Here is a 22,965-nt window from a genome sequence, read left to right on the forward strand (position 1 = left end):
AAGAGAGAGAGAGATTTCTGTGTCTCCCTTTTCTTTTAAGAGCACTGATCTCATCACAGCCTCTTGACCTCATGTAACCCTAATCGCATCCCATAGGCACCATCTCTAAATACCATCACATTGGGGATGATAGCGTCAACATGTGAATTTGGAGGGGACACAGACCTTCTGTTTGTAACAGCAGCCAAAACCAAATGCCTCACCCTCGCACTTACATAGCTGCGCCTCGGAGGTCATCTCATTGAGGACAGCACCACCCCGTCAGCTGCCTTATCGGGTAACCGGAAAGCCACCTTCTAGGTTTCCCACGTGTTTTCTCATCTGCAAAATAAGGATACGAACAGTATATGAGATTAAGTAAGTTAATACATGTAAAATGCTAATATAACGTAGGACACAGAGTAAGCTATTGGTAATATCACCTCTCACATTTTCCCTGCAATTTCTTCCTTTTATTAAACCCACAAAAAGCTTTAGATCTCACCTTCTGTAATGTCCTTGGACTTGCAAACCTTCCCCAGCTCTGTCTCTAGCACCTTGACTTTGGGCAGTTAACTGCACACATAGTAAGCTGGAATTGCCTCCTAACTTGATTTTCTGCGTTCTCTCAGCTATCTGTCTAATCTTTTCAGTACACAGTTATGAGAGTAATCTTTTCAAATTGTAGTTATCATCATCACAGTTCTCTGGTCAAGTCTTCAGTGGCTCCTCATGCTTTCGAAGTTCAAATTTCTTAGTGTTGCCTAAGGTTCCCTTACTGGTGTAGCCCCTGCTTAACTCTCTAGCCGCTGTTGGGAGACTGTCCACCAGGGGCAATAAGTGTCTCTCCCCTCTTGCTGAGGGTGCCAGACTGCAAGAGCCTCCCATCTCCTGACCCGGAGCAGTCCCTGGAGCTGGTCACATAAGGTACCCACAGTGTGACTACTGTGTCACTGCTCACTCCCTTGATGGTTGACTGCTTCCATAAACAGTGCTGTGTCCTTGGCTTTGACTTTCTCAGCCGCCATGCAAACCCACTAAATGGGTAGCATCCATCTAGGTTATCATATCAGCCGAGTGGGACACGGAGGGGAAGGAAAACCAGTGTAAATAGGCTGATGGGAGAAGGCAATGGCACCCCACTCCAGTACTTTTGCCTGGAAAATCCCATGGATGGAGGAGCCTGGTAGGCTGCAGTCCGTGGGGTCACTAAGAGTCAGACACGACTGAGCGACTTCACTTTCAAGTCGACTTCACTTTCACTTTCCACTTTCATGCATTGGAGAAGAAAATGGCAACCCACTCCAGTGTTCTTGCCTGGAGAATCCCAGGGACGGAGAAGCCTGGTGGGCTGCAGTCCATGGGGTCGCACAGAGTCGGACACGACTGAAGCGACTTAGCAGCCGCAGCAGCCCGTGATGTTTGCTAAACCATTGAGAGTGAAGTCCTTTGCCTCTCACCTGGGAGTTGTGTGTCACCTGCCAGCATCCATGAAATGGTACCCGGCTAACTTAGTAGCCTGCAAATAGGGGGAAATTCCATACCCTTCACTTTCTGACAGTCCCACCTTCTTCTCTTTCTTGTTCTGTCTCTTCTCCTATGCTCCAGTGTACTGAATTAGTTTCTGCCCCTATGATTTAAAAGATGCTTGTCTCTCTACCCCAAATCTTCTTTCCTTTGTTTTCAACCAGCTAATGGCACCACTTCCTCCAGGAAGCCTTCCAGACTTCTATGAGGTTTTGAACCCTTTCTCTCTTCTCCCACAGAGCCCTGTGCATGTCTCTACAGAGCTCTTGATGTATTGCACTGTGGCTTATTTCACTCGCACAGCTTCTCTACTGGACAGAAGGCTTCTTGAGGGTAAGGGTCATGTTTTGTCTTCATATGCCTTGTTGTCTTGAGACTTTGTATCCTGCTATACCTGGCCTGTAAATGTTCAATAAATGGTAAATGCCTGAATGCATGACTGGACCTTAGTAGGTTGGACTCATTCTGAAAAGTGAGCTTAGAAACAAATTACTCTCTATGTCCCTCTTTGTCCTCCACATATTTTTTCCTCTTTTTAACCTTCCCATCTCCTTTTTTCTATTCTAAGCTACACCCTATTCTGTGTGCTTAGCGAGACGCAAATAGACTTAAGCGGGGCAGAAAAGTATGACTGGAAAGCCATGAGGTGGATTCCATGCACCAGATGGGAAAACTAACCTCACCTTATATAATCAGGGCCTAAAGAGAGACAGACTTCCTTCCCTCTCTCCAATTTCCCGAGAGATTGCAAAAATGGATTAAGTAGCAGGGATGAAGTAGTGTTTCTATTTTTTAATATTTTTAAATCAATCTCCCCCCAGCCCCCTCCACACACACAACACACCCCTTCTGATAACAGGGAATGGGCCACGGTGAAAACTAAGCAACACTGCCAGGCTTCAGACAAATTTGCTGCTACCACGTGGAAAACTCAACTTTAAATGAGCCCCCTTTTCTGCAGACAGTCCCCAGGCAGCACACCATAAACCTAGATGGTACATCCTGACGTGTACTACATAAATGCATGAGCCGATGAATAATGTTCATGGCATAAATGACCAACCCCATGGACACGAGACTGTAGAAATAAACATTTTCATAGAGAAACGAATAATATTTTCCTTCCAAGGAAAAGTCTATGTCCTCCCCTACTTGCCTTAATTACCATCCTGATTCTGACCATGCTTATAAGTGTATTCATAATAAATGGCTAGGACTTCATCCTAGCGCGCTCCATCACTGAGTCAGTTATTAAGCTACTCTCTCTCCGTGAAATACACCCTTCCCTCCTTGGCCCTGTGATTCTGGCCCTGCTCTGCAAACTCCGTCTCTGCTTTACCGTTCCTTGCATGTTTGCCTCTTCTGTGAGGGCTTAATAGAGAAAAGAGGGACTTGCTCCTTGTTTGTTTACCATTGTGGTCAATGTCCCCCAGCCTCACTTCTTGTGATTCAAAAGAACCTAGCTCTCCCATAAACGGCAAAGAGCCCATCCCCACCCCTGGGGCAGCATCTTCACCGCCTGCTTTCCTGTTGGCTTCCGCGGGCTGCCAGCACTCACGGCTCCGTGCTCCTCCCGGTCATGTCATCATGCTCGCCTCTTCCCTTTCTCCTCTCCCTTTTCCAGCCCTCTGTGAGATCACAGCACTGTCCGTTTATAGGGCAATTGCTAAAATAGCAACTGAGGTGAGACCAAAAATGAGCAGCCAAGAAATAAATATTTGTGCTTGTGTGCTTAAAAATAACCGATCTGGAATGACACAATAGGAAGAATCCAGATAAAACAACGCTTGCCCTGCTATGAAATCTCAAGTGGCTTTACTGCTCGATGCATTTTTTTTTCTGATGGTAGCACAAATATTTAAAAACGAAAATAATCTCATGCATTCCTTAATCTTTCTTCTCTCCAAAACACATTAAGGAATTTAAAAGATTTCATTTAGTGTCCAGCATTACTTTTTCCATTTAAAAGAGGGATAAACTGAGGGGCTGGCAGTTTTAGTGTAAATCTTGTCATTTTCAGCTCAGCCAAAAACTTAAAGCTCCATTATATTTCTTAAAGGGATGACACAGAATTGGTGGGGTATGTAAAAAAAAAAAGGAAAGAGAAAAGCAGAAGCAGTGACCACCACTGATGCCACCCCCACGACTGCTGCCCCAGTTGCTTGTCAGGTGGGTCACCACCTTGCTCTGTCCCCCCACCCCACCCCTACAACCCTCTGTGTTCTAGAAGGACATGGAACACTGGTGACCTGTCTTCTCAGTGCTGAGCAGTGGCCTGGTTGCTGTCCCCAGAGTTGTCTGAAAAACCTATCCTAGCGTTCTTGTCAATGTTTCATGGGTAAATGACTTGAATAAGGATGTCAATAACATACTGCTGCTGCTGCTGCTGCGTCGCTTCAGTCATGTCCGACTCTGTGCGACCCCAGAGACGGCAGCCCACCAGGCTTCCCCGTCCCTGGGATTCTCCAGGCAAGAACACTGGAGTGGGTTGCCATTTCCTTCTCCAACGCATGAAAGTGAAAAGTGAAAGTGAAGTCGCTCAGTCGTGTCCGACTCTTAGCGACCGCATGGACTGTAGCCTACCAGGCTCCTCCGTCCATGGGGTTTTCCAGGCAAGAGTACTGGAGTGGGGTGCCATCACCTTGTCCGAAATAACATACTAAGCAACTGTAAATGGCAATTGATGGAGACACGAGCTAAAACTTTCCATGGGCGAAGGAGAGTCCAAAAAGATCTCAACAAGCAGATAAACAAGCTTAATTAGAACATTTAGGTCCCAACTAATATGTAAGATAAGGGAAGTTTGGCACACATGATAGAGATGAGGCAGTTTTATTGACTGAAGATTCCATATGAATCATTCATGTGTGTGTACTAAGTCGCTTCAGTGGTGTCCGACTCTTGGCAATACTATGGACTATAGCCCACCAGCCTCCTCTGTCCATGGGATTCTCCAGGCAAGAATACTTGGAGTGACTTGCCATTTCCTTCTCCAGAGAATCTTCCTGATCCAGGGATCGAACCTATGTGTCAATGCATTTCCTGCATTGGCAAGTGGATTCTTTACTGTTGAGCTACCAGGGAAGCCCCAAATCATTCATACAAGTGGTTATTGCATGTTAGGGACCCCTGCTATGAGTTCTCTCTGTGCTTTTGGCTGAATCCTATTACAATGCTTATCACGCAGTACTGCAATGATGTTGTCTATCTTCCACACCACTATAAACTCTCAGAGAGTGGGACACTGTCTTTTTTCTTTCTTTACTTAATTCACAAGTCTAGCATAGTATGTAACCCATTGTGGGAACTTCGTGTCAATTTTCAAAATGAAGTGGACAGCAGTTTTTAACTACAACACTCAATACCACTTATACTATAACAAAATGAAGCTACTTGAAGATTGTAATACTATTTATATTGTATTTGAGGTGAAGTCATATGAGACAGTACAGTGATTAAGCATGAGTGCTCGGAGAGAGACGGCCTTGGTGCTGATTCTGTCTCTGCCACTTACTGGCTGAACAACCTTGGTCAATTTCCTTAGGCCTTTCTATAGCTCAGTTTTTGTCTATAAAGTGGGGTATATAACAACCATCAATTTCAGAGGGCTGTTGTGAGAATTAAATTAGGAATACCCCTACAGTACCTAAGTATACCTGGCACAAGGGATGTGTGTGTGTGTGTGTGTGTGTGTGTGTGTGTGTGTGTGTGTTAGCCGCTCAGTTGTGTCCAGCTCTTTGCGACCCCATGGACTGTAGCCTGCCAGCTTCCTCTGTCCATGGGATTCTCCAGGCAAGAATACTGGAGTAGGTTGCCATGCCTTCCTCCAAGGTAAGCACTCAATATACTTTAACTAGATGGTTATTATTAACTGTATTAAAAAGATGATAATGATGATGACAAGGACTATAACTGAAGTTATAAGACAGTGACATACTAGAATACAGTACTTGAAACATATGAAAAAGGAATAGCATATAGAATAGATATACATATATGGAACTGCAAAATTACATTTAAAAATATAATATCAAAGAATGAGGAAAAATGGGATTTCCCTGGAAGTCCAGTGGTTAAGTGTTTCCAATGCAGGGGGCGAGGTTCGATCCCTGGTGGGGGAACTAAGATCCCATATGCCCCTCAGTGTGACCAAAAGGAAAAAAATGAAGAAAGGTAATAAAAGACAATTGGTTGGAGTAGAAACACAAATAGCCAACAAATATTGAAACCCAAGCTTATCAATAATTTGGAAAATATGAAGCAAAATCCATGAAATAACATTTCTCACCTATTAAGTGGGCAAAAATTTCGAAGTCTGATGACATCAAATGTTGACAAGCAGATAGGGTGATGGGAATGCCTATACACAGTGGGTGGAAGTAGAAACTAGCCAAAAATACCTTGCAGGGAAATTTGGCAGTATATATTAAATTTGAACATATCCAAGAATTCGGTGGTCTTCACACCAGGGTTATTCAAGGAGTTCACAAACACAGAGTTTTACTGAACTGGCGTAAGGACCTGCCTGTGTTCACAAAAGCCCTTTCCACATTCATCCCAAATCTTACTTCAGTGTGCTGTTCCTGAGTTTAAAAACCTTTAGGTAAATAAATAAAACAGAAGGTTCCTTTTGTGATTACTTAGAGTACCATAAAGCCCTTGGCCTTCTAGTCTTTCCTATATTACACACATTTCTGTTAAGAGTGAGGTTGGGGTTAAAATGGAATATTTATACGGTAGAGAGGGGTAGAAGAGATAAGCTCTGCATTTTTACCCCTGTTATTTTGCCTCTACTTTCCTAGACTAATGTCAAAAATTGCAACTCTACTGGCAGTGGTGGGTAGGGGAAGTTTATGAGAACAAATCACAGGTAAGATATTTTTAATACTCTATGACTTTTTCACATGTAGGCAATTTCAGGTGTAGGCCTTTCTTTTAGGCTGCCCTCAATATTTATGTACAAAAGATATCATCAGCCAGAAAGAAAAGTAGCTTTGAATAACCAGAGGAATACATATTAGTGACTCGGATTTGTTTTAAATGCACTTGAAATGTTTTCCTGGAACTACCAAACTGTGGAGAGTAAACTGGATAAAATCCACAAATGAAATATAATTCCTTTCTGACTTGGTGTGTGCGCTTCAATAAAGCAGTTAAAATGCATGTGATAAAAGCTTATCATTAAACATGTATTACAGCTGAAGAAAATTCTCATATAATTTTATTTATAAAGCACTTAATCCTTTCTACTCCTCTAACAAAAAAATAATAAAATTATATGTTTGCTTCTAGATCAATGAGTTTCAGCGTAAGTTCTTTTTCCTTCCTTTAAATACTAGGAACGTATCTTAAGGTCTAAAAATTAATAGTGCTATTTATGTGTGATATTTATACTTGCTTCTAATTTAATTATTCCTCATGGCAGAATACCAACAATCAATATGTACACACAAACACGTTTGCCAAAGAAACAGCATGCTTTTTTTTACATACCTACTTCAAAATAATTTATGATTTTTGCTAAATATAGTATGTTACATTATTATAAATTAAATAATGAGAAACAACATCTCAATTCATTATCTTGTTCCTATAACTTCTTATAAAGTAAATAAATTATATTACATCTGCATTTCTTAAAATCTCTTTTTACTATGCATTCTGAAATGTATTTCTTAGTTGTAGTAGTATTTAATATTTACTCAATATTAAATTCAAGGAATACATAATGAGATTTTTTTAATCCAGTATTAACATTTGAATTAAAAATGAAGTCAAAACATTTCTGTCAGAAAATAAGTCTTATCTTCCTGATAGGTTTAACAAAGGGTACTGGTTTTATTTATACTGAGAGGACTTTTTTTTAATAAATTAAATGAGATAAATCTGCCACTTAAGTTTGATGAAAATATATTTTAAAACACAATAAGATAAATATTTTGATTAGTAACAAAATTAATGTTTTTATTTTTCAGCTATTACAGAAATTAATCACACAGAGTATCCTAGTGGCCTGGTGTCTTTAATTGGTAAAGAATCCACCTGCAATGCAGGAGAGCCTGGTTTCATCCCTGGATTGGGAAGATAACCCACAGAAAGCAGTGGCAACCCACTCCAGTATTCTTGCCTGGAGAATCCCATGGAGAGAGGAGCCTGACAGGCTAGAGTCCATGGGGTCTCAAGAGTCAGACATGACTTATCAGCTAAGCCGCCACCACCAGGTAAGGCCCCGCTCTGAGCTCACTTCACCTTCTAGTGCAAGCGCCCAAGTCTTTCTGCTTCTCATTCTTACTGCTATAAAAATGAGGTTGGGGCAAAAATAAAATCAATGCAGAAATCTGTATGGTTCTAGCATTATGTCACTCATCAATGGATTTAAGAATTAACTAGAGAGACAAGCATCATTTCAGAGAAACATTTTCCATGATACTTCATTTTTTCTGTTTAACAAATTACAATAGAAAAATTATTTTATAAAAAAAATTGTCTTCGTCAATTGTATTAACAATAATAATTGCAACAACTCAATCTACAAGAAAGTTTGAATACAGCCTTATGATCCCAGGAAATAAAACATATTTTAAAACTTCAATTTCCATTCACTATTTTGTTAAGGAGAAGTATGATAGGGTGGTTCAAAAAGAGACTTCTGGCATGAAAATACATTACATGAAGATAAAATTCTGTGGGAGAATCGGAATGGAAAGAGAAAATGGAAAGAAATAAACTTTCCACAGGAAATTATGCGTGCATTTTTCATAATGGATTATGGTTATTGAGTCAAATTGTTATGGTATTTAGACTCCTTTGGATACACTTAAAAGGGTAATCGTTTTATTTTCAAGTGTTAATATTTACAAAATGTCAGAAATTTTATTCTCTGGAACAATTTAAACCTATGACCTAAATCCTTAAATGCCAATGTTAAACTGTGTGAGGGACACAGAGTTTTTCCAAATTCTTTAAGGGTTATGCAAAAAATAAACTTGAAGACTTACAGGTTGAATTGTGTCCTTCCACCAAATTCACGCATTTGAGTCCCAACCCCAGTACTTCAGAATATGACCTTATTTAAAGATAAGGTCTTCACATCTGCATGCTCAGTCATTTCAGTTATGTCTGACTCTTTGGGATGCTATGGACTGAAGCCTGTCAGATTTCTCTGTCCATAGGACTCTCCAGGCAAAAATACTAGAATGAGTTGCCATTCCCTCCTCCCAGGGATCTTTCCAACCCAGGGATCGAACCTGCGTCTCCTGCATTACTGGCAGATTCTTTACCGCTGAGCCACCAGGGAAGCCCAAGGCCTTCATAGAGGCAATCAAGTTAAAATGAAGTCATCAAGCGTGGGCCCTAATTCAGTATGATTGGTGTCCTTATAAAAAGGGAAATTTGAACACAAATAGACAGAAAAGATAATGTGAATAGACAAGGGATAAGATAGCCATCTACAAGCCAAGGAGAAAGTCCTAGAACAGGTTTTTCCTGACCACCCTCAGAAGAAACCACCCCTGTTAACACTCTGATTTTGACTTCTGCCCTCCAAAGCTGTGAGAAATACATTTCTGTTGTGTAAGCCTTCTAGCCTGTACTCCTTTCTGACAGCAGCCCCAGCAAATTGTACAAAGACCACACTTCTGGAGAAACTCAAGTGCAGTCAAGGGGAGATAGACATTACTCACTCCTTGCATTAGCGGGGGTGGATAACTAAAATGGTATCCCAGCATGCCCTGCATAGTGCTGGGGATGGGTTCCCGGAAATGGGAATGCAAAGTCTGGTCTCTCTGGCATTATCCCTTTGGATCCCATGGACAGGGATCCCAGGGATCCCATGGACAGGGAAGCCTGGTGTGCTGCAGTCCATGGGGTTGGCAAAGAGTCAAACATGACTAAGCGACTGAACTGATCTGATCCCTTCGGAGTCATGCTCCTGGGTATCTAAAACTGGCAAATGCTCTTCCATTCTTTTCAAATGTCCTAAAGGCATGCAGGCTTTGAACCAGTTTCATGTAGCTTCTTTCCATGCAAATGTCTGGCAATCTTTGGGGTTTCAGTGAGCATCCTGACTCACTTCATCATGCCAAAGGACTTCTGCAGTTCTTAACTTGCAGGCTAATTTTTATCCTTCACATTCTTCTAAATGTGCCCCTTCCCTCACATCTATAAAATTTCTATCTTAAAATCCAGCACGGTTCTCTCCCTTGGTCTCTTTGCAACAAGGCTGGCTCTATTTTCTATTACATCAAAGGGCAAAACTGGCAGTATTGAAAATAAATGACCAGACTTCCCTGGTGGTCCAGTGGTTAAGAATCCGCCTGCCAACACTGGGGACATGGGTTCGCCGCCTGGTCTGGGAAGATTCCCCCATGCTGAGGGGCAACTAAGTCCGATGACACCCCTATGGAAGCCTGTGCACTCTACACTGCATGCTCTGCAACCAGAAAAACCACCACGATGGAAAGCCCAAGCACCGCAAGGAAGAGCAGCTCTCACTTCCCACAATAATAGAAAGCCTGGCACGGCAACAAAGACGCAGCGCAGCTAGAAATAAATACAAATGTTAAAATAAATGACGGAATTTTTTAAAAAGGTGGGTTGATGTGGAAAATGATAGAATGGATAGACAGGCAAGTATATGATAAAGTGTGTGTAGTAAATATGATAAAATGAGTGTGGTAAAAGACCAACGGTATCATGGAATGTGTTTTTTAAAAAAAAACTATTATAAAAACTTAAACCTTCGACTTTTCTGTGTGTTTTCAAATTCTCAAAATATTGGAAAACAAAAAAATAAATGGCAGGCTGGCTACAGCACAGAGTAAACAGCACAAATTACAGTACACCTTTATTAATAACTCAGGTGACCGAGGTTTTTATCAACTGTTATATTAATGAAGTGTCCCTGATGTGATGGCATGAAAATGATTCTTTACCTCTGTGATTTTCTTACCACAGAGAATCCCAGTGTAAACATGAGAAAAACATCAGACAAATCTCAATTCAGAGACCATCTGCAAAATACCTGAGCCGTAAAACCTAAAACCTTAAGTTCATCAAAACCAAGGAAAATCTGAGACACTGTGGCAGCTCAGAGGAGCCTAAGGAGGTCTGAGGACAAAGCGTAGCGTGGCATCATGGCTGGGACCTTGGAACAGAAGCAGACATGGGGTGAAACCTATGGAAACCTGAATGAAGCATGAATCTTAGTTAATAATGTATCGATACTGGCTAGTCCTTTGATCAATGCACCACAGTAATGGGAGATGTCAACCCCAGGAGAGGCTCAGTATGGAGCAAACAGAAACTTCTGTTCTGTCTTCACGATCTTTCTGTAATTCCAAAACTGTTCTAAAAGTTCACTTGAGAAAAACACAGAAGAAGGACTTTCCTGGTGGCTCAGTGGTAAAGAGTCCGCCTGCCAGTGCAGGAGACATGGGTTCAATCCCTGATCCAGGAAGATCCCACACGTCCCCAAGCGACAAAGCCCGTGTGCCACAGCTGCTGAGCCTGTGCTCGAGAGCCTGGGAACTTCACGTAATGAGTTCACGTGTGGCAACTAATGAAGTCCAAACACCCCAAAGCCCACCTGTGCTCCACAATGAGAGCAGCCATCGCAAGGGGAAGCCTGCACTCTGCAACTTGAGAGCAGCCTGCTGCAACCAGAGAAAAACCCGAGGAGCAGCAAAGACCCAGCACAGGGAAAAAATAAGCAAATAAATAAAAAATTATATTCAAAAAACAAAACAAATAATTACCTAAAGTACTTAATGTTGCTTTGCAATTATATTACAGGTGCTATTCGATATATAACTCTAAATGCAATTGTAAGATCTTTATTTGTGAGTCCCTATAGAATAAATGCTTTTATTTCCAATGCTGACCATTGTAGTACAAGGCAAAAGCAAGATCAACACAGGAGTGACATGTGGAGTTAAAGCATCTAGTCAGCTCAACTGTTATCATCAACTTTGTGTGTGTGTGTGTGTGTGTTTGTTTTTAGGATGATGGGATAGGGAGATGATATTAAACAAACAATTAAATTAAAATGGAAGTGATGGCATTTTCCCAGATTTGAACTGATAATATGTGTTATACCAATTCAAACACATTAATAGAAAAAGTATTTTATGAGAATGCCAAGAGTATTCTTTAACTTATTTATAGTAGCACGTATGAGATTTCAAAGTGCATAAATGCTTCTGTAATGCTTCTAAGACACCCATCTTTATTGCATTTTAAATCTACAGAAAAAAACAGCTTCAGAAGTAGTGTCCTTCAGGGAGTCAGCTTTCCCGTCGCCGCCCTCCTTTGGGCCCTCTGCTGGCTGCTTCAGAGCCTGCCATCTAGACACTGTTCTGCCTCCTGGAGTCTCCAGCTCTCTGGTCACTGGGCTTTCTCCCTCAGCCACTTAACTCTTGCTTACTCTTTTTTTAAGTCTTGAATCAAAAGGCTCAGTTCTAAATTTTTATGGGTTTTTAAAAAACTAACATTTCACATTATACTGAAAACTGCAAGGCATTTCCACATACACAGTTTTATAAATGTTATTTATAAATTGCAAAATGTTATTTAAAAAAAAATCCATAAAACTTTGGAACTGAACCTTTTGAGTTGGGAAGATTCCCTGGAGAAAGGAATGGCTACACGCTCCAGTATTCTTGCCTGGAGAATTCCATGAACAGAGGAGCCTGGCAGTCTACAGTCCACGGGGTCGAAAAGACTCAGACATGACTTAGGAACTAACACTTTCGCTTTTACTTTTCACATAAATGACCTTGTTTGATTGTCACAGAAATCTTAAGAAATACTCCTGCATTGGCTGAGGAAACTGGAACACCGAGGGAAAGCTGAAGGGCATCCCTGACTCTCACCATCGACTGTTCTTCCTCTCATCTACGCAGCATCCGATTATCCTTACAGCCAGTGGTGAATCCTCCGTCTTATAAGGTAAGCATGCATGTTCTGAGCCTCTGTTTCAAAGTGTATGCTTTTGTCTGGCTTTTTTCACCCAGCATAATTATTTTGAGATTCAGTTAATCAATAATTACCTCCTTTTTATTGCTAAGTAGTATTTCACTGTACTGGCTTTCTAAGTGGTACCAGTGGTAAAGAACCTGCCTGCCAAGGCAAGAGACATAAGAGGTTCAGATTTGATCCCTAGGTCAGGAAAATACCTTGGAGGAGGGCATGGCAACTCACTCCAGTATTCTTGCCTGGAGAATCCCAAGGACAGAGGAGACTATGGGCCACAGTCCGTAGAGTCACAAAGAGTCGAACATGACCGAAGCAAATTAGCATGCAGGCAGACATTCCACTGTATAGAGAGACCATAAATCGTATATTCATCTACTGATAGGCACTGAGGTGTTTTTGTTTTGTTTTGTTTGGCTTGTTAGCTTGTTTTTCTATTCATCTGTCTGCGTCCAGTCTTGGTTGCAGCACGAGCGTCTTTGTTGTGGGGCATGAGCTCTGTAGTTGTGCCCCGCAGGCTCATCAGTGGCCCTGCTCTGGCGTAGTTTCTCTGCAGCATAGTTTCCTAACTAGGGATTGAACCTGTGCCCCCTGCACTGCGAGGCAGATGTTTAACCACTGGGCCACCAAGAAAGTCCCTGGTCTATTCTTTATCTGTTTTGACTCAACATACAACACCCAGCACCTGGTACAGCACTGAGCACACACAATTCCCTCTTTTCCAAAAATGGATGAATGAATGAAGTAGGTTAGGTTCCTCGACTAAGGTGACACAGTGATAAGTTGGGAAGCAGGAACTGGGTTTCTGATTCCTGGCTCAGTTATCAGCTTCATGTGGCACCTAAATTAACAATTTGAAAGAACTTCTGAACTGCTGTCAGACTCCCATATCTGTTCTGGAGATGCTGATAATGATACCCAGCCTGTAAATCTCTTAATGGGTCAGTCCCTCCATGCCCCGTGATCAGTTGTTGGTGCATTTGGCCTAAAGAACTGTGATGCTCTGAGGTTATTTATGGGTGACTCCAGTCTTCAGGAATTTCGGTTGATCCAGTAACTGGCCTAAGAATTCGTTTTTGATGATTTAGCCCTGTGCCTAGTGAATTAATGATGACTAATGATAGGGATTTCTAACTGACACTCCCAGGTAGTTAGCTGTTTTAAACAGTACATTAAATAATGTAACACTTAAAGTTCATGTGCCTTAAAAATATTTTATGAAAACCCAGGAGGTGAACTATAAGTGTTGGATTAGTTGCACTAAGAACTGATTTTATAGCTCAAAGGTAGAGCCAGAAGCAGTTCTTTTTCCTCTAAATGAACGTGCCCTTCACTAAGAATACAGGCTCATGATGACTGAATAGCCGAATACCCATTCCAGCTCCCAAGCTTCCAAGATCCAGGGCCTAAAAGGGAGAAGCATGCAAAACTGAATTCAACCACAAGTAAAATTCAGATCAACTCAAATCAAGAGACAGCTCTCAAAAGTATCTAGGTCATGAAAGACAAAAAGACACCGATGAACTGTCCTACACTGAAGCCAGACGACCAACTAAATGCAATTGATGCTGTTTTAGATTCTAGATCCTAGAAAGAACTTTAGTGTGACAACTGGTAAAGTCTGAAGAAGGTCTGTCAACTAATTAAAGGCATTGTGTGTACTGTTTTAACTGGTTTTGGTCACTGTACTATGGTTACATTTGTGGAAGCTAGAAGAAGAGCATATGAAAAGTTTTGGGACCGTTTTTACACCTTGGTTACAAGACTAAAATTATTTTATGGTTCGGTGTTTAAAACATCCCTAAAATGAATGAATAAGCCAATAAGATGAATACATCCAAAGAGAGAGACACAATTTCTATGCAAAGAATGTTATAAATATTTAAAATTTCAGGCAGGTTTCAAAGCACAAAAAACAAGATGAAGGGAAAATCAGAACCTATCCTCTTGAGCCTACAGCTCCTCAGGAAAACCAGTTTTATTCATGTAATAGAGGAAAAACAGAGCCACCGCCACTGGTCTCAGCAGATGCAATAGAAGTAGCTCCGAGCAGACACCTGACCTGTTGCCCCGGCCAGCCCTGCAGACAGCGGCCTGCTGCTGCTGCTGCTAAGTCGCTTCAGTCGTGTCTGACTCTGCGACCCCATAGACGGCAGCCCACCAGGCTCCCCCATCCCTGGGATTCTCTAGGCAAGAACACTGGAGTGGGTTGCCATTTCCTTCTCCAATGCATGAAGCCCTAATTCTCACAGGGCCTGTTGTGTACAAGCTTCCTTTTTTCTCTTTAGAGTTGTCTTATATGTTCCAGCTCCTTTGCCTTTCCATGAACATTTTAGAATAACATTGTCTCTAACCACAAAATAATCTTGCTGTCATTTTGATAAGAACTATATTAAGTCTGTTTATCAACTTTGGGAGAACTGACTTCTTAACTGCATTGAATCTTTCAGTTCATTAACTTGTAATATCTCTCCATTTGTTTAGATTTCCTTTGATTTCTTTCATCGCTGTCTGGTGGTTTTGAGCATATGAATCCTGCATATGTCTTGCTAGATTTATATCAAAATATTTTAATTTTTTTAACAATTGTAAACAGTATTGTATTTTTAATTTCAAGTTCCACATGTTAATTGCTAGTGTATAGAAATACACCAGATTTTTTTATGTTGACCTTGTATCCATACTGACATCACTAAACAGTTGTAGGAGTTATTTTGCAATATTGGGTAGACCAAAAAGTTCATTCAGATTTTTCTTTAAATTCAGATGATCTTAAATGGAAAAATCTGAATGAATTTTTGGACCAATCTAATACATTCCTTGTGATTTTTTTGTGAAACAACATGTAATCTGAAAACAGGAACACTTTTATTTCTTCCTTTCCAATGTAGATGCCATTTAGTTCCCTTTCTTCCTTACCGCACTGGCTAGAACTTCCTGTGTTGAATAGTTGAGAGTGGGTATCCTGGCTTGTTCCCCACCCTAAAAGGAAAGTATCCACTTTTCATCATTATGACTGGTGCAGCTATAGGACTTTTTTATGAACATTCTTTTACTAGATTGTAGTTTTCCCTCTACCCCTATTTTGCTGATTGTTTTATGATGAATGGCTTTTGGGTTTTGTCAAGTATTCATCCTCAATTGATGGATATGATCATGTGACTTCTCTCCTTTAACCTATTAACATGGTAGATTATGCGGACAAAATTTCACCTTGAACCAGGTTTTCATCACAGAACAAACCCGTGTTGGTCACGGTACATAATTCTTTTGTTCTCAGTTCAGTCACTCAGTCATGTCCGACTCTTTGTGACCCCATGAACCACAGCACACCAGGCCTCCCTGTCCAACACCAACTCCCGGAGTCCACCCAAACCCATGTCCATTGAGTCGGTGATGCCATCCAACCATTTCATCCTCTGTCGTCCCCTTCTCCTCCTGCCCTCCATCTTTCTCAGCATTGGGGTCTTTTCAAATGAGTCAGCTCTTTGCATCAGGTGGCCAAAGTATTGGAGTTTCAACTTCAACATCAGTCCTTCCAATGAACACCCAGGACTGATCTCCTCTAGAATGGACTGATTGGATCTTCTTGAAGTCCAAGGGACTCTCAAGAGTCTTCTTCAACACCACAGTTCAAAAGCATCAATTCTTCAGCACTTAGCTTTCCTCACAGTCCAACTCTCACATCCGTACATGACCACTGGAAAAACCACAGCCTTGACCAGATGGACCCTTGTTGACAACGTAATGTCTCTGCTTTTTAATATGCTATCTAGGTTGGTCATAACTTTCCTTCCAAGGAGTAAGCATCTTTTAATTTCACGGCTGCAATCACCATCTGCAGTGATTTTGGAGCCCCCCAAAAATAAAGTCTGACACTGTTCCCACTGTTTCCCCATCTATTTCCCATGAAGTGACAGGACCACATGCCATGATCTTCATTTTCTGAATGTTGAGCTTTAAGCCAACTTTTTCGCTCTCCTCTTTCACTTTCATCAAGAGGCTCTTTAGTTCTTCTTCACTTTCTGCCATAAGGGTCGTGTCATCTGCATACTGAGGTTATAGATATTTTCCCCAGAAATCTTGATTCCAGCTTGTGCTTCATCTAGCCCAGAGTTTCTCATGATGTACTCTGCATAGAAGTTAAATAAGCAGGGTAACAATATACAGATTTGACATACTCTTTGCCTATTTGGAACCAGTCTGTTGTTCCATGTCCAGTTCTAACTGTTGCTTCCTGACCTGCATACGGGTTTCTCAAGAGACAGGTCAGGTGGTCTGGTATTCCCATCTCTTTCAGAATTTTCCACAGTTTCTTGTGATCCACACAGTCAAAGGCTTTGGCATAGTCAATAAAGCAGAAATAGATGTTTTTCTGGAACTCTCTTGCTTTTTCTATGATCCAGTGGATGTTGGCAATTTGATCTCTGGTCCCTATGCCTTTTCTAAAACCAGCTTGAACATCTGGAAGTTCACGGTTCACGTATTGCTGAAGCCTGGCTTGGAGAATTTGGAGCATTACTTTGCTAGCGTGTGAGATGAGTGCAATTGTGCGGTAGTTTGAGCATTCTTTGGCATTGCCTTTCTTTTGTTCTAGTTCTGTGAAAAATGCCATTGGTAGTTTGATAGAGATTGCATTGAATCTGTAGATTGCCTTGGGTAGTATAGTCATTTTGAAAATATTGATTCTTCCAGTCCACAAACATGGTATATCTTTCCATCTGCTTATGTCTTCTTTGATTTCTTTCATTGGCATCTTGCAGTTTTCAGAGTACAAGTCTTTTGTTTCAGAGTACAAGTTTATTCCTAGATATTTTATTCTTTCTGATGCAATAGTAAATGGAATTGCTTCTAGAATGTCTCTTTCTGATTTTTCGTTGTTAGTGTATAGAAATGCAACAGATTTCTGTGTACTAATTTTGTTACCTAAAACGTCACCAAATTGACTGATGAGCTTTAGTAGTTTTCCGGTACTCTCTTCAGGATTGTCTATGTAGAGTACCATGTCATCCCGGTACTCTCTTTAGGATTGTCTATGTATCGTACCGTGTCATCTGCAAACAGCAACAGTTTAACTTCTTTTCCAATTTCAATTCCTTTTACTTGCTGTAAAAGGATTGCTCTAGCTAGGACTTCCAAAACTATGTCGAATTAAAGTGAGAAGAGTGAACATCTTCGCCTTGTTCCTGATCTTAAAGGGAATGCTTTCAGCTTTTCACCACCGCGTACGACGCTAGCCATAGGTGTGCTGTATATGGTCTTTATTTTGTTGAGGTACGTACCCTTTAGGCACACTTTCTAGAGAGTTTTTATCATAAACGGGTGCTGAATTTTGTCAAAAGCTTTTTCTACATCTATTGAGATGATCATATGGCTTTTATCCCTCAATTTGTTGATGTGGTGTATCACATTGGTTTGCAGACGCTGGAGAATTCTTGCATCCCTGGAATGAATCCCGCCTAATCATGGTGTATGATCTTTTTAATGTATTGTTGGATACACGTTGCTATTATTTTGTTGAGGATTTTTGCATCTATGCTCATCAGTGATGTGGCCTGTAATTTTCTTTCTTTTTTTTTTCCGAGGTATCTTTGTCTGGTTTTGATATCAGGGTGATGGTGATGGCCTCTTTTAGATTTCACTTACTGTTGTCATTATACAAAAATAATCTTTTTCATGCATATTGCCCCAGAATGATCTTTTAAAGCATAAAAATGACTGTTTGATTACTCTGCTTCTATCTTTCAGTTACTTCCAGTCACCTGTTGGGAAAAGATCCAAGCCTCATTCTGACCCAGGTCATGGCATACCCTGGCCCCTGCCTTCCTCCCCACCTCATCCTAGGCTGTTTTCTGTTCATCTTCTTCACCTTGATCTACCTCCAACACTTTCCCCACCTTTTACCCAATTAATTACCCTTCAGATCTTGGTATAAGTTTCCACTCTACACCAAATTGAGTCCAGCTCTTTTTATTTAGCCATTATAGTTGTATATTAATTTCCTCTGCACACAACTTATATGTGATATTTAATGTCTTCCTCTCCCACAAGATGTCAAGCTTCGCATGACCAGGGACCATGGCCGCCATTGTTGCCGCAGTCATCCCCTTACCTGGTAAACAGAAGGAGTCTAAATACTTGTGGGAAAAAATGTAGCAAAGGAAGTCTAAGTGGAGGGGTAAGCAAAGGTACACAGGCGGGTTCAGGGGTCATTGTACTGGGCGACAAAGGGCAGAGTTTTGATTTTCAGACGGAATAAGGAATGCTCTGGCTTGTAGACAAAGGGAGCCACCGGGTTCTTTATGGAGAAGGCTCCTGAACTCGCTTTTATCAATTGTTATAAACTTACGTATGCATTAATATTTAACGTCTTTTCTCCCGTGTTTTTCTCTGTAAGATGATCTTTAAGTAGTAAATATGCTTATTACTCACTTTTATGTATGTATACAAATTGATTTGATCTTCAGGGTCAGCTTTCAGAAACAAAAAAGGCAGCTAATGGGGCTTCCTTGGTGGTTCAGTGGTAAAGAATCCACCTGCCAGTGCAGGAGACACGCGTTCAACCCCTGGTCCAGGGAGATCCCACATGCCATGGAGCAACTAAGCCCCTGCACCACAACTGTTGAGCCTGTGCTCTAGAGCCCAGGAACCGCAACCACACACTGCAACTACTGAAGCCAGAGGACTCGAGAGCCGTGCTCCACCACAAGAGCAGCCATGGCAAGGAGGAGCCCGTGCACACAACAAGGGAGATGCCCTTGCTCCCCGCAGCTGGGGAAAAGCCACGCAGGATTGAAGACCCAGCTCAGCCAAATAATAAATAAATAAAATTATTATTTTTTTAAAGGCAGCTAACAAAACATCTTGGTGATCTCAGAAAGTTAAGATCAGAAATTATATTCCAAAATTTTGCTGATGACTTTGCAAAGCCGAATCTCAGATCTTTTTAAATCTATTGTGTTATCTCGTGTAGCTGTGTTTGATTCTGATGAAATCTCTCTTCCTCATCTTCTATGAGTCGACACTTTCCTGAAACTGCTCTCGTCTTTTGTTCCACTCTATCCTTTTGTCTTTCCCACACCCTACTCACAGGCCTTCTCCAGGGTCCCGCCCCCCGACCTTTGCCCCTCCACACTCTTCCTGTCCCAGGCTGACCATCTCTTCATCCAGCATCCCCAGGGGGGTAACTCCCTCTCTGGTGACTCTCAATGATCCTGATCTCTGGGATCCCTGGCCAGGGGCCAAGTTCCGCAGCTGCCTTCAAGCCCCCCAGGATCTCCCAAGTCCTTTTATTCAGAACTCTCTGCAGTCCGCTCCGTTGTAATATAGGATGGATAGAGAAATCCCTGGGTATGTCATATGTAGATGGTCAGATTTCATTGCTATTAATTCCCCATAAAATCTTTTCCTGAAGAAAAGATGAGTCCCAGTACACTGAGCACCATTCAGCTCTTCCTCTGGGAAGGAGCTATTTTCTTCTACTCCAAGAGCAAGAGTCCTGAGAAAATGATTTACATTTCCCTAAGAAAATAAATCTCAGTTCAAGCTCAGAAGCATTTAACCACAGGTTCATCATAAGCATTTAAAAGATACTGATTACCCAGGGAACATCAACATCCATTTCTCCCCAGTTACTGAGTACTCCACTGATTCAAGGGAAGGTGCACATTGGAATAATAACTAGCCTATGACCACAAAGTAACATAACATTTCTCATTTCTCCTTATTGCAAGATTAGCTAAAATAGGTGTGTGTGTAGTGTAAGATTCAGAAGTTTTTTTAAAAAGTTCCAGCTGCTCTCGTTTGCTCTCTTAAATCTCTCCGTTGTTTGTCTTTCTAGATGTGTGGGTCCCCTCTGCACATGTCAGCAACTCCAAAATTTACATTTCTAGCCTTGACTTCTCTCCAGAATTCTACCCCCCAAGTTCTGTCTGCTTGACAGAGCTTCCTGCTTGAAAATTAACTGAATTCCTTGAAAGCAAGAGCAATATCAGATTCCATTTTATATCCTCCATACTTAGTACAAGGCCTGCTACAGAGCAGACACTCACAGATGTTAAGAAAATGAATAGATGTTTTGTAAAATTGCAAGATTGTGAAATAACACCGGTGGAAAGCACTAATAGTCAAACAAGTTGGCACAGGTAACTATTACTTTTTTAACTAACAAAAGCAACAGCCGACACTTGCATCACACTTAAAGATATGTTAAAATTGAAATAATGGATCGATATCTTAAACTTAATTTATCACTGTCTTACTCAATGTGGCTGCAAACTTAGCTGCTACTCCTACAAACTAATAAATTTACTCTAGTCCCTGTCTCTGGGACACACGATCTTTGTTTCTTTGCTTCTTTGTAATCCTTTTCTTCTAAAATTGTATTCCTATTTACTCTTATTTAAATTTTCTTCAAAGTGATCCATCTACACTCCCATTTTCTATATAAAGCATTCCCTTAGCCTTCAGGCCAACATATCCCTCTTTATCTTCTCAATTCATAAAACCAATGGTCTAACCTCCTAATGGAGAATCAAGATATAGTTGTATGTCTAAGTTCAAGCTCTAGCACATTCTATGCAAACCTTTCAGTTACTTAAGTTTCCTGAACTTTGTTTCCTAATCTGTGGAGAAGAGATTCTAATATCTACCTCAAAAGATTCTCAAAGGTTACATGAAATAATGTTCATAAAGAACTTAGCTAGCACGTCTTAAGTACTTAATGAAGAGTAGCTATACTGTTACTATTGGCACATAATATTTGTCACTTCATTTTGATGTGGACTTTCAATATATATGTCATAACTCCCTAGATTGGAGGTATTTCTTTGTCATTCTTTTATCATCAAGAGTTGTGCCTTACTGATAGATGTCCTTGCTGATTTATTTAATCATGAGAGTTATTGTTGCTGTTATTATTATTTTAACAGGCTTGCATAATATTTTACAGTGTATAAAGCACACTTTGATGAACATTATCCCAATTTATCTTTATAGTCATCTAGTGAAATAGGCCAGGCAAATATTGTTAGAACCTATAATTTACTGGATAAAAAATATTTCAGAGGACTCTCACTTGCATTCAGATTGAATTATCTAGTACTACACTTGTTCTAGTGAACTCCGGGAGTTGGTGATGGACAGGGAGGCCTGGCGTGCTGCGATTCATGGGGTCGCAAGGAGTCGGACACAACTGAGCGACTGATCTGATCTGATCTGACACTTGTTCTTCCACTATACACACATATAAACCTAGACAAAATGTATGACACAAGTGTTTTTAGTTACTGGAAAATAGGCATACAAAACTGTAATCACTGAAAAAACAAGAGCGAGTAACATGAGCATGATCGCTTGACCAGCTTTCTTCCTGTAGGCAATTTCTGGAGCTTGACACAGAACAAGGGAACCTAGGCAGAGCATGGCAGTCTCAATGAATTGAGAATACAGACATCTGAACCCAGGGAGGCTAAAGCGATATAAAAAATATATCGGACAAAGTACAGGAGAAGACAGAGCTGCACAGAGAAAATGTTTCAGAGATTTGAACAGGGCTACCCTTGAATTTTTGCTGAATATTAAGTATCCATAATAATATGGACATTGCTAGCATAATACGTAGGGAAGGAACTGGCAACCCACTCCAGTGTTCTTGCCTGGAGAATCCTGTGGACAGAGGGGCCTAATGGGCTGCTATCCATGGGGTCACACAGAGTTGGACACGACTGAAGCGACTTAGCATGCATGCATTGGAGAAGGAACTGGCAATCCACTCCAGTATTCCTGCCTGGAGAATCCCAGGGACAAAGGAGCCTGGTGGGCTGCCACCTATGGGGTCGAATAGAGTCGGGCATGACTGAAGCGACTTAGCAGCAGCAGCATAATAGGAAAATATTATGAATGATTTTATGCCAATAAATTTAATGGCAGAGGTGACATAGACAAATTTCTTGAAAAACAAAAATTATCAAAACTCCAGAATTAAATCATCTTTATAGCTTTATATCTAATAAAGAAGTTGAGGCTGATGGAGAAGTCATATATCTTGATTATGACAAACATATCCATTTATCAAGCCTCATGGGCTTCCCAGGCGGCGCAGTGGTAAAGACTCTGCCTGCCAATGCAGGAGACGTGGGTTCGATCCCTGGGTTGGGAAGGTCCCCTGGAGGAGGAAATGGCAACCCACTCCAGTATTCGTGCCTGGGAAACCCCATGGATCGGGGAGGCTGGTGGGCTACAGTCCACTGGGTCACAAAAGAGTCAGACACGACTGAGCGAGCATAGCACAGCACACCAGGTGAGTCAGACACGACTTAGCAACTTAACAGCCAACAATGTGGACTGTACACTGAAAATAGGGACCTTTATTGTATTGTAAATTATACTTCAGTCAAGTTGATTTAAAAGGGGGGAAGGAAGGGGACGGAAGCGTAGAGGATTTACTTAATTAACTGAAGACCAGGCCCAAAGCAAGGTGCTCTGATT

The 22,965-nt window shown here is 41.2% G+C and overlaps 1 protein-coding gene across 2 annotated transcripts in view; it reads right to left on the reverse strand.

Moving 5' to 3' along the window:
* Positions 1–22,965, reverse strand: part of TMEM170B (transmembrane protein 170B) — a 211,189-nt gene that overhangs the window by 80,174 nt on the left and 108,050 nt on the right. For both annotated transcript variants that reach the window (XM_027525079.1, XM_027525080.1), the window contains exon 3: positions 216–321. In XM_027525079.1, coding sequence (XP_027380880.1) covers positions 239–321 — 83 coding nt within the window. In that variant the 3' untranslated portion in view covers positions 216–238. The remainder of the gene's footprint in view (positions 1–215; positions 322–22,965) is intronic.

The sequence above is a fragment of the Bos indicus x Bos taurus genome, chromosome 23 (genome assembly GCF_003369695.1).
Source record: "Bos indicus x Bos taurus breed Angus x Brahman F1 hybrid chromosome 23, Bos_hybrid_MaternalHap_v2.0, whole genome shotgun sequence".
NCBI lineage: Eukaryota > Metazoa > Chordata > Mammalia > Artiodactyla > Bovidae > Bos > Bos indicus x Bos taurus.